This window comes from Rosa rugosa, chromosome 1 (assembly GCF_958449725.1).
Source record: "Rosa rugosa chromosome 1, drRosRugo1.1, whole genome shotgun sequence".
Taxonomy (NCBI): Eukaryota; Viridiplantae; Streptophyta; class Magnoliopsida; order Rosales; family Rosaceae; genus Rosa; species Rosa rugosa.
Window position 1 is genome coordinate 44,849,914 of NC_084820.1, and position 17,396 is coordinate 44,867,309.

At 43.1% G+C, this 17,396-nt stretch overlaps 1 protein-coding gene across 2 annotated transcripts; it reads left to right on the forward strand.

Moving 5' to 3' along the window:
• The first annotated feature begins 8,444 nt into the window (after positions 1-8,444).
• LOC133738475 (disease resistance RPP13-like protein 4) lies at positions 8,445-12,307 on the forward strand. 2 transcript variants are annotated; one of them, XM_062166040.1, is made up of 3 exons: positions 8,445-8,670; positions 8,992-9,122; positions 9,311-12,307. In XM_062166040.1, exon 3 carries the CDS (start codon positions 9,372-9,374, stop codon positions 11,217-11,219), a length of 1,848 nt encoding a protein of 615 aa, XP_062022024.1. In that variant the 5' UTR covers positions 8,445-8,670; positions 8,992-9,122; positions 9,311-9,371; the 3' UTR covers positions 11,220-12,307. The 2 variants fall into 2 exon arrangements, with proteins under 2 accessions (XP_062022024.1, XP_062022018.1); XM_062166034.1 differs by lacking the exon at positions 8,992-9,122 and having other exon boundaries at positions 8,446-8,670; positions 9,311-12,306.
• Positions 12,308-17,396: the final 5,089 nt, after the last annotated feature.

A 17,396-nucleotide genomic window follows, 5' to 3' on the forward strand; every position in this document is an offset into this window, starting at 1 on the left:
GTGTATCTGTGTGTTCATTTGAGTAGCCAAAACTTGCTCAGTTTGGAATAATTTCTTTGCTTCTTGCTTTGACAAGTGATAGCTGCATTTAGATACATTTTCTTCATTGCTTATGGTTAGCTTCTGTTTATAAACATTTATTGGAAGCTATCTTTGTGTACCTGTGTGTTCATTTGTGCAGCCGGAAGTTGCTCTATTTGGAATTATTTCTTTGCTTGCTTTAAGTGATAGCTGCATTTAGGTACATTTTCTTCAATTTGTTTTCTTTCCTTTATGGTTTATTTGCAGTAAAAGACGGGTAAGAGGCAGAGAAGATGGCTACTTATGTCAATTCATATTATGCAGGAATCAATTGATGCTTGAAAGTTGAAACTTGCTTTATCCTCTCTGACATCTACAAGAAGAATAGAAGCCAATGTCAATAGGCCTCGATATGGGACAGCCGACTGCTTTTTGGTAGCTGAATGTAGAGAAGCACAATCTAGTATCAGAGCAACATTATCTTAGCATTTTTGCTGCAAAAACATGCTGGCCATGACTAGCAATTTAATCATATGCTTAGACATTTGTGAAAAGAAAATTTTGCAACTTTCCTGTGGTTAAAAAACAGCTATAGTTCTCTTAAAATCTACTACATGAACAACAAGGTAACCATTCATTAATCATTGGAAGGGTTACAAACTTACAAATATTAGCATCAATATTTATCAATCTCATAAGCCTTTCCGGCCCAATTTCAATACAAAATATATCAATACATTCCTTCACTATGAATCTAGCTAACACATGAACCACTCTGTTGCATTCCCTCGGTTGGAAGCAGACCTTGGGTGCACCAGAGTTCTTCAACAGCACTTTCAGATCCCTTTGGGGGCGTCTGATAAAATAAGAGCGACACTATGACCCCACTCTTTGCCAACACATCTCGTTAGAGACTACCAAGCTACCAGCCTCTATACTATCAATCTCCACTTCAAGACGGAGAATTCCTACTTCAAATACCTACTTTCGAAGCTATCAAACTCCATTGTCAAAGGAGAAAAAATCCTTATATCTGGTGTTGCGAAAGCACCCATTAAATTCCCCCATTTCATTTCTAAAACTGTCCCATCTCATTTCTAAAAACTGCCCCATCTGTGGATCTCTTGTGATTATAGAACCAGAACAAACTGATCACAGGCTGCAATAGGTGCATTGACTGCATTTTAAAGTCATTCCCGTCATGATTTTCACAATGTGCAGACATGTCACCTAAAAAAAATAGGCACATCATTGTTTATATATTTGCAATACTAACAGCTATTTGCATTATGATTATGACCAAAATTGTTGAATTGGGAATGCAAGACCTTGCAATTGAAGTACTATCAGTGCAAATCTCTATTGAATGAGGCAAGTAACGAGAGTTGGTTCATCGCAACTCAGAGGAAATTATTAAACCCCGAGTTTGCCAAGCTACCTTTCTTGCATGCCATCAGTGCAAACATTGAATTAAAGAGAAGTTTACATGATAATGTTTCCTACATTGAATTTATCTGCATTTAATTGCCAAGCATTCATTGTAAGTTTCAGCAAACAGATGTTATTTTATGTGTCAGAAAGACATCCATTGAATAAAAGAAAGAGGTATTCCGTGCAATACCATGCACTAGACAAGAAATGACCACCTTATGTGCTGCTCATTAGTGAACAGTCTCTACTCTCAACTCTAACCACATCGGTGCAATAAATCACTCATGTTTTTATTTTTAAAATTAATGAGAGAAAACAACCCAGAATTTGTCTGTAACTCTTCAATAAAAGGGACAAGCTTTCACTGAGATTTCTTTCATTTCAATTCACTCAACTATGGCAAGAGCCAAAAATTCCTAATTTACTTCTCAGAAAAGATGGACTATAAAGAAAATCGCCAAATAGCTACAACTAACAAAACACTCTCCGAGCAAAAAAAAAACTAGGAGAGCTATTTTAATATGTAAAGAAGAGCAATTTCTGTAATCAATTCCCTCATTGTTCAATTGCAATTGAAAAGAAGTCAAAAGCCTTGAAAAATTCGAAGATAGATTAATTAACACATATACCAAAGCTTTCATTCAACCAATATATAAAAACTTTTGCATCATTGATCGTTACCTTCACCGACGAACTGGCCGTTACCAACAAGACGAACCCTTCAATCGGCTTCACTATTATCGTCCGGATCCAACTGCAAATTTGAAAACACATAAATGATTGAAACACCCAATTTCTAATTAAACAGTAAAATTGAATACAAAATTAACGCCAGGAACTTGGAACCTTTCTATGATATTAGCGTTGTCGGGGTTAGCGAGAGGGAGAGAAGGACCGAGCTGCCACGAATCGGATTATGGAGTACGAAGCCGAGGAAGCAGGAGTGGGAGAGAGGGTCGATGATAGGGTCATCCCTAACCCTTAAACCAGTAATGCTTATTTCTAGTAGTAATAGAAGTATGTATGGGGTTAGCCCAAAAGGCCTGATGGCCCAGTTGACATGGAACGTGGTCCTAGTCAATTGTCTTTTTTGTAAGCAGGAGTCAATTTCTGATCTCTGTTAAAAGCTGTAGCAAATCAGCCTTTTTGGCTCATGAATGAAAATGCTAAACTTTTGAATTCCTCCCAAATCCCCTTCCTCTCCAGTTGAGTCTATCAACTGGTATCAGAGCATGGCTCCGTCTAGGACCTTGCAAACTTCTGCTCCCTCCTCCACCCCTATCTCCTCCGCCCATGTTCCACCCCTCTTGCCCACCCCCACCCCAACTGCAACCACACAGCTAGCCTCTGCTTCCTACCAGCCTGCTGATTTTGAACCTATGGGTACAAATGAGTTACAACACACTATTGTGTTACTTCAGGAGGAATTCCACCAAGCGATAGACTCCACCAACCAGAATCATACTACCTTCCAAAACCATATCACGGCCCAAATGGCTGCACTTCAGAGCACTCTGGTGCACGCGTTGACACACCAACACCAACCCATCCACTCCACGACCACCAGCTCCACTCCTTCCCCAGCACCTACCTTCTCCTCCTTACCTCCACCTCCCACACCGGCCAACATTCCTCCCATCACTTTCGGTTCGGTCACCTCCCCGACCACCGACCGGGCAGGGACACTACTCACTCCACCCCAAGGTTCATCTCCCCACACACCACTACCCTATTCCTCTGCTCCACCCCATTTTTCCACCATCACCTCTCTTCCCCCGGCCCAACCCTCCGACCAACACACTTTCAACCCCACTCCTCCAGCAACCCTAATACCTCCCACCACCCACTACCACCCCGCCCCACTCTCCTTTCGTGCACCAAAAGTTGACCTCCCTCTCTTCACTGGGGATGATCCTGCCGGCTGGATATCCATGGACGTAAGATACCTCAAAACATAACAAATTCCGCTGTCGGAACGCGTCGCCGTCGCCGCTTCCCACTTTGGCCCAGCTGCCTCTTTTTGGATGGATGCATTCGAACAGAGACATCTATCCATCACCTGGGAGCAATTTGTTCCGGCGTTCCTCGTCCACTTCGGTGCCGGTTCCAACTACGATTTCAAAATCGCCCTTTCTCACCTCCAACAGACATCCACCATTGACGACTTCATTGCTGAATTTACCAAGCTCTCCACTCGGGTTCCACATTGGGGTGATGACCAGCTCATTCCCATGTTCCTAGGCGGTTTGAAACAGTCCATCCGGCATGACGTCATGGCTATCAACCCCCCTACTCTGGTCGAAGCACAGAGACTGGCAAGATGCTATGAAGCCAAATTGTCGGATCCTCCATCAGTTCCTGATTACCGTACGGCCAAGTATCAACGGGCACCTTCCTGGGCCCAACCTTTCAGACAACACAGTGGCTCAAATTCCCAAACCAACCCCACTTACCCATACCGCTCTAATATACTCCCTGCCCCTCCCAACCCCACACCGGCCTTACCAACACAACCCCACTAAACAAACAAACCTTTCCACCCGAGATCACCACAGGTCTGGTCAATCTCTGATGAGAGAGAACGCAGAGCCAAAGGTCTTTGCTTTACATGCGATGAACAGTACTCACCTACACATGTTTGCAAACGTCGCTTTATGGCTATCCTTGGATGCCCCACTTCACCACCTTCCGAGGACTCTCAAGAATTCCATGATTGCCCACCTACGTTGGAAGAATCGATGGAAGACATTGATCCGACCTATCCACTTCATGCCATCACTAATACGGCCATCAGTGAAATGATGCGTCTCAATGGCTTCATCCGAGAAGTACCCATCAGTGTCTTCATCGATTGCGGTGCCGCTTCAAATTTCCTCAATCCGGCCATCGCTCACAAATTGAATCTACCCATCTCATCCGCCGCTGGGTTTCGCTTCTCCTCAGCATCAGGACAACCATTGTCTCCCACCGGCGCCGTGCACAACGTGCCAATCACCATTTAGGACTACACCTTCACTGGGTCTTTCCTCCTTCTTCCCGTGACTGGTTGTGACCTGGTCCTTGGCACACCTTGGCTGGACACGTTGGGTATGATCGGTTGGCACTTTTTGGAGAAAACTATGATGTTCTATACTGATGGAAGATGCCATATTCTCCAGGGGATTACTCACCCACCTCAATCTCTGCCCTCCACCGAAGTCCTTGCCCTACTACCGTCGGATCAGTGGGATCCCTTGGCCCAATCTCCCCTAATTCCCAAGCCCAATACCCATGACAACCATTCACCAGAAATTAAATCCTTACTAGCCCAATACTCTGATATCTTTGACCCCCTCTCGGGCCTTCCACCCCCCAGACCCATTGACCACCACATCAACCTCAACCCAAACACCAACCCGGTCAATGTGCGACCATACCGGTATCCCCATTCCCAAAAAGCTGAATTGGAGGCACAAGTGGCAGAAATGCTAGCACAAGGCATCATCCGGCCTAGTTGTAGCCCTTTTTCATCCCCGGTTCTCTTGGTGAAGAAAAAGGAGGGCACATGGCGGTTTTGTGTGGACTACCAGGCATTGAACGCGGTTACAATCAAAGATCGCTTTCCTATTCCGGTAGTCGATGAGCTTCTCGATGAACTCCATGGCGCTACCCATTTTTCCAAGCTCGATTTGAGATCCGGTTACCATCAAATTCGGATGTGTGAGGAAGACATTCCCAAGACGGCATTTCGCACACACGAAGGACACTTCGAATTTGTGGTAATGCCCTTCGACTTCACAAATGCTCCTTCTACTTTTCAAGCCTTGATGAACCAAGTTTTTAAACCATTACTTCGTAAATGTGTTTTGGTTTTCTTCGATGATATTTTGGTGTATAGCAGGGATTTCAAATCCCATTTACAGGATCTCCACGAGGTTCTTAGCCTCCTGCGAGCTAATCATTTGAAAGCCAAATTACCCAAATGCTCATTTGATCAGCCTACTGTGCACTACTTGGGCCATATCATCTCATCACAAGGGGTTTCCGTGGACCCTGATAAAGTGCAAGCAATTAAGGAGTGGCCCAAGCCCAAAACACTTAAGGCATTGCGCGGCTTCTTAGGGCTTACTGGATACTACCGTCGGTTTATCCACCATTACGGCATCTTGGCCAAACCCCTCACCGATCTCCTCAAGCACGATAGCTTCATCTGGTCCCCATCTTCTGAATCCGCCTTTGCAACCTTGAAACTGGCCTTGATGTCCGCTCCAGTCCTAGCACTACCGGATTTTTCACAACCATTTGTGGTCGAGACCGATGCGAGTGGCCTAGGCATCGGAGCCGTCTTGTCGCAGCATCGTCATCCCATCGCCTTTCTCAGCAAGGCGCTTTCACCTCGGAACCAGGCTCTATCGGTGTATGATAAAGAGATGTTGGCAGTTCTCTTCGCCATCGAGAAGTGGCGTCCTTACTTACTAGGCAACCCATTCACCATCATCACCGATCACCAAACTCTCAGACACCTGTTGGACCAAAGGATTTCCACCCCTTCTCAACAAAAGTGGTTGGCCAAGCTCATGGGCTACAATTATACCATTGAGTACCGCGCAGGGAAGTCTAATACCGTGCCAGATCTCCTCTCCCGGCGCCATGAACTCTGCTCCTTTCAGGCGGTTTCTGCCCCGATTTTTGATAGCCTGGATCAAATTCGTCACGCTTGTGAGCGCGACCCGGAAGCTCAGTCCATCATCTCCCAATTGCACCAAGGCCAGCCAACCAAGAAGGGTTTTACTCTGCACAACCAGCAGCTGCGGTATAAAGATAAGATCTTTGTCCCGGCCACATCCGAGTGGCGCTCTAAACTTCTACTGGAATTCCACTCCTCTCTCACAGCTGGCCATTTCGGCTATTTGCGCACCTACCTCCGCCTCGCTCGAAATTTTGCTTGTCCAGGTATGAGGAAAGAAATCAAGGCCTTCATTGCAGCTTGTGACCAATGTCAGCGCCAAACTTACGAGACCATTCACCCACCCGGGCTGCTCCAACCCCTTCCCATTCCGGAGCATATTTGGTTTGATATTTCAATGGATTTCATCGATGGCTTGCCACCGTCCAACGGGAAGAATGCGATTCTTGTGGTTGTGGATCGCTTGTCAAAACAGGGACACTTTGTGGCCATTTCACACCCTTATAGTGCCACCCAGATTGCCGAGACCTTCTTGAAAGAAATTTTCCGTCTCCACGGAATGCCCAAGTCAATTGTAAGTGATCGTGATCCGGTTTTCATGAGTAATTTTTGGGTCGCATTTTTCAAGTTGCAGGGTACCAATCTATGCCGGAGCTCAGCATACCATCCACAATCGGATGGCCAAACCGAGGTCGTGAACCGGTCATTGGAGCACTATCTGCGGTGTTTCGTCGCGGACAAGCCTTCCTCTTGGGCTGAGTTACTTCATTGGGCAGAGTGGTGGTATAACACTACCTACCACTCCACCATCAAAATGTCCCCTTTTCAGGCAGTTTATGGCACTCCTCCTCCATCTGTGTCGATGTATATCCCGGGTTCCACGGCCGTCCATTCTGTTGACCGTACTTTACAGGATCGCAATGCTTTGCTTCAATTGCTCAAATCGCATATGTCCCAGGCCCAGAACAGAATGAAGCAACACGCGGATGCCAACCGGTCTGAAAGGGAATTCCAAGTTGGCGATTGGGTGTTCCTAAAATTACATCCTTATCGTCAGCAATCCTTAGTCAAACGGCCATCTCATAAACTCTCTCCCCGTTATTACGGGCCATTCAAGGTTCAGACAAAAATAGGCAAGGTAGCCTACCGGTTGCTTCTCCCTCCTCATTCCAAGATTCATCCAGTTTTTCATGTATCACTCTTGAAGAAACGTGTTGGCACCGATATCCCTCTCTCCTCCACACTTCCCCACTTCGACAGCAAGGGTGACTTGGTTTGGCAACCTTTGAAAGTGCTCGACATGATGGTCTGCAAGAAGAAGAAGCGCTCGGTCACTAAATGGCTCATCCAGTGGGTTGGTCTACCTGTGGAGGATGCTACTTGGGAGGAAGCACACCTGATCAAGGCACGCTTTCCTTCCTTCTGCACCTGAGGACAGGCTGTGTCTTAAGGGAGGGAACTTGATAGGGTCATCCCTAACCCTTAAACCAGTAATGCTTATTTCTAGTAGTAATAGAAGTATGTATGGGGTTAGCCCAAAAGGCCTGATGGCCCAGTTGACATGGAACGTGGTCCTAGTCAATTGTCTTTTTGTAAGCAGGAGTCAATTTCTGATCTTTGTTAAAAGCTGTAGCAAATCAGCCTTTTTGGCTCATGAATGAAAATGCTAAACTTTTGAATTCCTCCCAAATCCCCTTCCTCCCCAGTTGAGTCTATCAGTCGAAGGCGAATGACTGTTGTTCTTGGAGAGAGAGGGTCCAGATCGAATCCGAAGGTGTGTGGACTATGGAGGAACATTACGGTAAAACACTAAAACTTTGTTTGTTTTACTGCCTTCTCAGTTTTTGGTCTTCCACGTTTTTCTTCTTCACTAACCCTATTCACTAACGCCGTCCATCAATTTTGGTATCACGTGCCCAGCACATGGGCCGTGTACATCCACGGCCGTGTACTGAAGACTCTCCGGTGATATTGGCAGCAGCAAATAAGGATTGATTCGGACATTAGCCTTCCCCTTTCTTAATCCAAATATTTACTCATTATCGTGACTGATTCCTTTTTTGGATTCTAGAACGCGTTCTACATTCGCAAAGGATGTGAAATAACTACTCGATCCAATAGAAACTGGTGTATGGTCTTCTCGATCGTGATTGTCTTATATTGATAATCATATAAATCCAGAACCAGTGTCCCATGGAGTTGATGCTGATGAGGGGAATATTGTTGTGAATAGGAACAATGGCTCCTGTGCTAATGTGATTGGAAATGGGCCTGGGCCGCGGTGGACCCAATAGGCTCCGGAACAAACCAAGAGAATCTGGCCCTGTCAAAAAGCAGCCAAAAGAGCTTGGCTCGCCAACAAGAAAAGGAAAAGATAAAAGAGTATTCTTACGCATAAAGAGATCTGAGCAGGGCCAATTTTTAGGAATTGAAAATCATTAGAGAAATCAGGAGGGACTGTGCATTATCAGTCAGGACTCGAGATATTCAATCAGGAGGGACTGTGCATTCCAATCAGTCAGGATTCAGGATTCAGGAATTTTAAAGTGGAGGTTTGTTCTTGGTATCCTTTCCCTTTCCTTTGGTTCGTACTGGTCTATGAACAATTAGCTTAACTGAGTTGATTTCATATGTAGTACCAAAACATCGAGTGACACGCCCTGTTTGGTTCCAGATTCAAAAACAGTTTTGTAGGGATTAAGATTCATTGTGAATATTGAAAATCTTTTATTAAAATTTTTGATACTTGAAATTTGGCCTGGTTGACTTGTTTAAGAAATGTTTGTTTTCAAATACTTGCTGAGTTGTTGTGTAGAAATGTTTGTTTTCAAATACTTGCTGAGTTGTTGTGTATGGAAAAATTTCCAACCTAGGATTAAAAGGGATCAAAGAGCAACGCAGAGGTTGACAAAAAAAAAAAAAAGCAAAACAGAAGAGACTCATCAGAGTTGAGAACTCAGATCGACAAACGAGAAGGAGACTGACGCTTTGCGGTTGCGGCCATGTTTGTTTTCATTCCAACAACTCAACATCTTATTCTAATAAAGACTGCAGATCTATTGCATATACTTCTTTCTCAGCTAGTCAGCTACGAAAACGGGACCTTAATTTCTTTTGTTTAAAAACTTTGCATAATTTGTGTTGCAATTAGAAGGAACAAAGTTAATGATTTTGGTGTTTATTCTTTCGCAGGAAAGTGATCTTTAGCTCCAGAGCTCAGTCTACTACACATTTTCAGTAATTGTATGTTAAAATGATGACATCCATAAATCCAGAGAAATTCCTGCCCAAGTTGCTGGAACTTCTGAGCAAAGCCAAGGCTGTAGCAGGAACAGAGGGTGAAGCAGTTCTACGCTTTGAAAATATTAAAGAGCAGCTTGATGAAGTGATCAATGATGGTTTGCTACCCAAAGTCAAGCTTTTGGATCAAACTCTGTTGAGGCAATTCACTTCCTTAGAACGCCGCCTTGGCAAGATTATAGTGGAAGCTAAGACTACTTACAGCACGGTTGAGGCAATCAACGAAGCACTAAATTTCATGGATAAAGATGTCAAACAGATAAAAGACTTGATGCATCTAGGGAAGCCAATGCTTCGCCCTGATCCCATTCCAGAGCCTCAGGCGAAATGGATTCCGGTTTTTCAGTTGTATTCAGCCAAAAAAATGTCGGAAGAGTGGTCACAGCTGGGTCTGCAGGATAGGTTTCATGACAGTTCCGCTATGACCAATATGCGGAGGACGTATGAAAATCTTGAGAGCTTAGAATTGAAGTTGTGCTTGCTCTCTTTCTCTGTCTTCCCAGAGGGTGCTGTGGTAAAGAAGAGGCCGTTAATTTACTGGTGGATTGGTGAGGGCTTCATCAGAAGTACCCAACAGAAGACAGCAGAAGAGGTAGGTGAAGAGATCTTTCAAAATCTTGTGATGAGAAAGGGCTTGAATGTTCAACCACATTTGAAGGCATCATCATCCAGTACAGTTCTAGTGAATAGTTGTACAATTCACCCTTGGATTCGTCGCATGCTGATCTCCTTGGCCAGCGAGGCTAAGCTTTTCCACTTTGATTCAAGCTGGTCAAGGATGCCATCTTATGATTCATCTTGTAGGCATGTATGCTTAGTGTTTGGTAACCCAATTCCTCAGGGAAATGATGGTCCGAAAGTGGATGATTTGTTGACACTCTTCAATGTAAGTGAGCAGTATCTCGGTATGAAAAAAGAATGGCTTAATAAATTGAAGAAGGTTAAGGTTCTTCAGCTTGGACGGTGGCAAAGCTCGGCTAATTATCACATTGAAGTGGAAGATGAAACATCTCTAAAAGGATTGGGGAGTCAGAAGCACTTAAAATATCTTAGCCTTCGAGGAATATCAAGAGTTTCTCAACTCTCTCCTTCTATCCTTAATCTTGTCAGCCTTCAAATTCTGGATCTGAGAGCATGTCACAACTTAGAGACATTGCCTTCGGATATCTCATCATTGAGAAAACTCACACATTTGGATTTATCAGAGTGTTACTTGCTAGAAGGCATGCCGAAAGGGATTGAGAAACTCTCTTCCCTGCAAGTGCTCAAAGGTTTTCTCATAGGATCTTCCCAAAAAACTCCCTGCAGACTCGGTGATCTTGCCAAGTTGACGAATCTCAAGCGGCTCAGTATACACATGGGTAATGAAGCTGTAGTTCAAGAAGGGGAGTTCAAGAAGTTGGAGGAAATGTTGTCTCTTCGCCGCCTCAAAATATCGTGGGGAGTAGTGAGAAACTTGTTAAAAGAAAAAATCATTGAGGAATCCTTGAAATTTTCATTTCCACCAGATTTAGAAAAATTGGATCTTCAAGGCATCCCTATTGAACGTGTACCACAGTGGTTGAATCCGAGCCAGCTCAAAAATTTAAAGAAGCTGTATATAAAGGGTGGGAAACTTGTTAGCTTGGATCATGGAAAGAGTGATAGATGGATGGTTGAAAACTTGCGTCTCAAGTACCTGGCAGAGTTGGACATTGACTTGCCGAGGTTGAAGGAATTGTTTCCTCATCTGCAGCACTTGGAGAAAATCAAGTGTCATGAGATTGAAAAGGACGTATACGATGACGATATTGTTTTTTGACCAGAAAAAGAAATTGTTTAATTCAAGTGTAGTTGCCCAAATATATTTCTTCATCTCTGAAGAACTCTATGCTTTTGCCGTCTGTCATGAGAAGCACCGGTGCAAGACCAAGCTTGTTCACTCTCTAGTCAATGCAAAGTTGTTGGCAGCTGTGAGCCTGTGAGCCTGAATGGATAGTAGATATTGGTGGCGTATAAAATTGAGGTTTTATCCATTTTTTATGAAAATATCAATTTACTCGATGCCAAATGTTTCTTCAAAAAGTGAGGGATAAACTCTCACTTCATCACCATCATATCTTCCTGTTCTTCTATCCGCTTCATACATATCTTCAGAGAAGCTAACTTCGTGGCAGAGCATTGCAAATTTCGACCTTGGAGACCGTTTTTCTGCTATTTGGCATCATTGCTTGCCCCTCTGTGTCCCAAGCATTCTTTCTGGATCAGCTTGGCAAGGGTGTTGTCCGCAGTCTCTCTTTGTAGTCTGTTTTCTTGTTTTGTTTCTTCATCAAAAAAAAAAAAAAATTGTTTCTTAAAAAAGTGATTATAGCCAATGGCTGCTGGAATGTTATTAAGTTATCCACTGTCCTTGATCATGACACTGTGAATGCTATTATTGGAATTCCACTTCCTTCGACTGATATTATGGACAAGTTTGTTTGAGGGACTGCAGCTAATGCCAGATTCTCTATTAAATCTGCTACTTGGTTGCAGTGTCATTCTACTACTGATCAATCAATTAAGAAAGTTATGAATTTTGTTTGGAAGTTGAACATTCCCCCTAAAGCCAAGATCTTTGCTTGGCTTTTAGCTAGGGAAAGACTGAAAACAAGGGCAAGAATTGCTCGTTATTCTAATGATATTGCCTAATTGTGCTCTCTGCAATTCTGCGGTGGAAGATATAAACCATATTTTCTTCTCCTGCCCCTTTGCTATGCATGTTTGGAATTTAAAAGGTTCTGACACATGATTTTCACTCTTTTGAAGATTGGTTGCTTCCCTGGTTCAGGAAGGAAACTAAAAAATCCAGTACTGAGAACCGTATCCTTCTTTGCTGGAAAATCTGGGAAGCTCGAAATAACCTCGTCTTCAGAACTCAGAAGTGATAAACCATATCATTCAAATGATTCAAATTCAAATTGAAGCTGTTCCTTATCTCATCCTTCTTATCTTGTATTTTGAATTCTAGAATATTATTTGTTATGATAGAGTTGAATTCAGTTTTGATATTGCAACCATCTAGGACTCTGTAAACAACTATAAATACAATCATACTGAGCTTGACTTCTCAAGCCATTCAACACAAACTTTATTCACTTCATGGTATCAAGAGCCCTTTAGTCTCACGACCAATTTTTTTTTTTCTCTCCCGAAAATCCAAATGGCCTCCACTTCCTCCACCACTTCCTCCACCACCTCCTCCACCGTATCCTCCACCACCTCCTCCACCATTGCTCCCATATCCTCCACCACCGCCCCTTCTGTGTCAAGCTTTATGACTATCAAGCTTGATCGCTCCAACTAAGTCCTCTGGCTTGCCCAATTGGTTCCTGTCCTCCGTAGCAGAGGTCTCATTGGCATTGTTGACGGCTCAACTCCTTGCCCTCCATGCTTCATCAAAGATAAAGATGGTAACCTCACTGATGAAGTCAACCCCGAGTTCGAACCCTGGCTGCAACAAGATCAAATGATCTTGGGATGGATCAACACATCCCTTACTCCTGCTGTTTTATCCACCGTTGCCAGATCCACCTCCTCTAGAACAACCTGGCAATCTCTTGAGAAGCGTTATGCCTCACCATCTCACAATCGCATCTTGCAGCTTCGTGGTGAGCTGATGCGCACAACTCGTGGCTCTTTGTCCATTTCTGATTACTTGGACAAAATAAACTCAATTGCTGATCAGTTGGCTTTGGCTGGAAGCCCTATGTCTGAAGGCGACTTACTCACTATTGTAATGCACAATGTTGGAGCTCAGTATGAAACGACAGTTAGTTCCGCTCAAGCCAGAGACAACCCCATTACTTATGATGATCTAGAAGCTCTTCTCTTGTCTGCTGAAAGAAGATTCAATGAACAAGCTCAACCAGTTCTTGATGGTGTACCAACTGCCCTTCATGCTGCTAGACCACGTGGATCATGCCGTGGCTTTCCTTTCGGTCGTCGTGGTGGTGCCCGTGGTCGTCCTATCATCTCACCTCCAAACACTTATACTAGTCGTAGCATGCCTCCCTCTCGAGCTCCTCCTCGTGCTCCTGGCTCCATCCTTGGTCCTGCTCCGGGTAATCCTATCCCACAACATTTCGGAACTGGTCGTATAATATGTCAAATTTGCACTAGACCTGGACACTCTGCTTTGGACTGTTTCAATCGCCTAAATCTGTCTTACGAAGGTCGAACTCCAAGCAAGAAACTTACTGCTTTGGCTGCCAATCATTGTGCTTCCTCCTCTACATGGATCACTGACACAGGAGCTAATACTCACATAACTGGTGATATCAGTAACATTGCCAATCCGACAGAGTATCATGGTCTTGATCATGTTGATGGTGCTGGTAAAAGTTCTCCCTTACCTATTTCTCATATAGGCTCTTCTCGTCTCCACTCTCCCGCTTCTTCCTTTCATCTTAACAATATCTTACATTGTCCTACTGCTTCTTATCACCTTCTCTCTGTTTATAAATTTGCGAATGACAATTCCTGTTACTTCATATTTTATCCCTCTTATTTTATTGTGAAGGATCTTCATACCCAGAGGACGCTTTTTCGGGGTGAATGTGAGAATGGTCTCTATCCTTTTCGTCTCAACTCCAAGACCTCAGCTAATAATCCAGGGTTGTTTGCTCTCTATGGCACTCAAGCTTCGTCGTCAGTTTGGCATTTTCGCTTAGGACATCCAGCTAGTTCTATTTTATCAAATTTGCTTTCAAATAAATGTCTGCCTCTCTCGGGCACGTCTAGGATCAAATTTTGTAATTCTTGTCCTCTTGGAAAGAGTCACAAATTACCTTTTACTTCATCAAATTCAATTTCCCATTTTCCATTGGAATTGTTACATTCTGATGTATGGACTTCTCCATATTTATCTAATAGTGGTTACAAGTATTATTTGATCTTTGTCGATGACTTCTCTCGATACACATCGCTATTTCCAATGCGTTTAAAATCAGAAGTACTTGGGATATTTGTCAAATTCAAAGCCTATGTTGAAAATCTTTTGTCATACAAAATCAAAACATTGCAAACTGATGAAGGTGGGGAATTTAAAAACAATGCTCTCAAATCTTTTCTTGACACTCATGGAATCGGTCTTCAGTTCTCTTGTCCAAAACATCCTGAACAAAATGGAATGGCTGAACGTAAACAGACTTCCTCATATTGGGTCGATGCCTTTAACACTGCTATCTACACCATAAACAGACTTCCTTCTCGTGTTCTTAATCTTGTGTCACCTTATCAAAAACTTTTTGATCGCGTTCCAAATTATAATTTTTTTCGTGTTTTTGGATGCAGCTGTTTTCCTAATCTTCGTTTCTACAATACTAATAAACTCCAACTTAGATCCAAACTATGTGTTTTCATTGGTTATTCTCTCCAACACCATGGCTATCGTTGCCTTGATCTCTCTACAGGCAGAGTCTATCTCTCTAGACACGTCGTATTTGACGAGGATTCTTTTCCTTTCCAACAAGTCAATCTCACATCTCCGAAGGCGTCCTCTACCTCACCAGACACAGGTTCAAACTCTTTTCCTTATCTTATCTCCACTTTAAATTCTCCTATTAAATCTACCTTATCCCCTTCGTTACCTTCACCACCGCCTAACCAAATTTCATCCTTATCCTCACCTCCTCCCAATAATCTAGTTAATTCCCCTACATCTTCTGCAAGTCCAATTAATAACACTTCTCCACTATCTGACAGTAGCCCTCCTAGCCCACTTCTTAATTCAAATACACCAAATACCAACTCTCCCACTCTAGCCTTAATTCCTTATAATCCTCCACAATTATCTATTCCTATCTCTACGTCCAATATTTCAAACACTCACCATGCAACTTCAAATACCACTTCAATCATCACCAACTCTCCTCATAATAATCCACCCATCCCACCGCCTCACCAAGCACCATCGTTGATTAACTCCTTTTCCCAACATAATATGGTCACGCGAAGCAAAACCGGGACTCTCAAGCCAAACCCAAAATATGCTCTGAATGCTTCTATTAATATCAGTGAAGTTGAACCAACCTGTTTTAGCAAAGCAGTGCAGCATGCTCAATGGAGAAGTGCCATGAGTTCTGAATTCAATGCACTACAGAAAAGTGGTACATGGAAGCTTGTTCCAGCTCATCCCACTATGAATATTCTCCCTTGCAAGTGGGTGTTCCGCATTAAAAAGAAGGCAGATGGCAGTATTGAGTGTTATAAGGCTCGCTTAGTCGCAAACGGGTTTCACCAGCAAGAAGGTGTTGATTTTTCTGAAACCTTCAGCCCGGTCATCAAGCATACTACCATTCGACTTATCATTGCTCTTGCCGTTCATCACAAGTGGCCTATACGCCAACTCGATGTTCAGAACGCATTTCTGAATGGATATCTCACTGAAGAAGTGTACATGCGACAACCTCAAGGATTTGTTGATCCTAATTTTCCCTCTCATGTGTGCAAGCTGGTTAGATCACTCTATGGCCTAAAACAAGCTCCAAGAGCCTGGTTTCAGAGGTTCTCTGATTATTTGATAGAACTTGGCTTTGAAGAGTCCAAGGCAGACTACTCTCTATTTATATACAGGGATGGAAACATTACTGTCTTCCTACTTATCTATGTTGATGACATATTGATTACTGGAAACAGCTCAGCTCATATTGATACTCTCATTCATCAACTAAACCTACAGTTTTCAATGAAGGATCTTGGTCCATTACATTACTTCCTTGGAATTGAAGTTCAAAGGAAGTCACATGGCCTCTCTCTCACTCAAACAAAGTATGTCACTGATCTTTTGAAACGCACAAACATGTTAGATGTCAGACCTCTCTCTTCTCCGGCAGCAAGTGGAAAGCGCCTTAGTATTCATGAGGGTACCTTACTCTCAGATCCAACTCAGTACCGAAGCACTGTTGGAGCTCTTCAGTATCTTACTTTGACAAGACCTGACATCGCATTTGCTGTCAATCAAGTCTGCAAGTATATGCATCGACCAACTACACTCCATTGGGTTGCAGTTAAAAGAATTCTTCGTTACTTGAAACACACTCCCACTCACGGCCTATTCTGTCACGCCCCTGATTTTACACACATGAAAATCGATATATATAATCCCATAATTATACATGCGTGAACGTTCAGTCATCAATACAAAATACCTAAAATCTTTTTCCCTTAAACTTACACATATATTGATACCCTGAACCCTCAAAGTTAATATACACTCGCTTCAAAGAGTTATATATTACACAAGCTTACGAATTAAATTGTTAACAACAAGATAAAACGTAAATGCTCCTCAGAGCTCACTACAACGGAAGTCTAAATAACGGTAAAGTCATAAAAATGGCTTCCCACCGTAAAGCTGCAAAGGTACTACTTCAGCGTCAGCACGATTATCCTAACCTGCAGGATTAACCCCTACACCGTTTGAATGGTGCACCGGGTTGCCACACAACAAACCCGGTAAGCTTTTGCAAGCCCGTATGAGTAACTCAAAACCACACATGCACAACTCACCCAACGAGGAAACCCATCAACTCGTAAAAAGGGACACTCACCGTGTTTTCCCAAAACAGCACATTCTTTTCCCAAAAGAAACAATAAAAGTCACACCGTGACCAAATCATATAAATTGAAACTCTGACAATTAAATATGATAAACAAGTCCTCCCAGGACATTTAAAAGAAAGAATCCCCGAAACTCCCTTTTAAAACACATTCTCAAACAACACAAGTCAATGGCATTAAATCGAGTTTGTAGACATGAAGCACACTAAAATTGAAGTTGTAACAAAGAAGTTATGTTTCAAGTCAATGGCAGTTTTGTAATTTTTCAGGAAATGTCTGATCCTATAAATAGCAGTTACCAGAAATAGAAGCTGCCATTTTTGGAACGTTCCAAAAATGGAAAGCCCCAGACCTAGAAATTTCCTCTAGATGTTAGAAACTTCACGGTGTCGCCGCT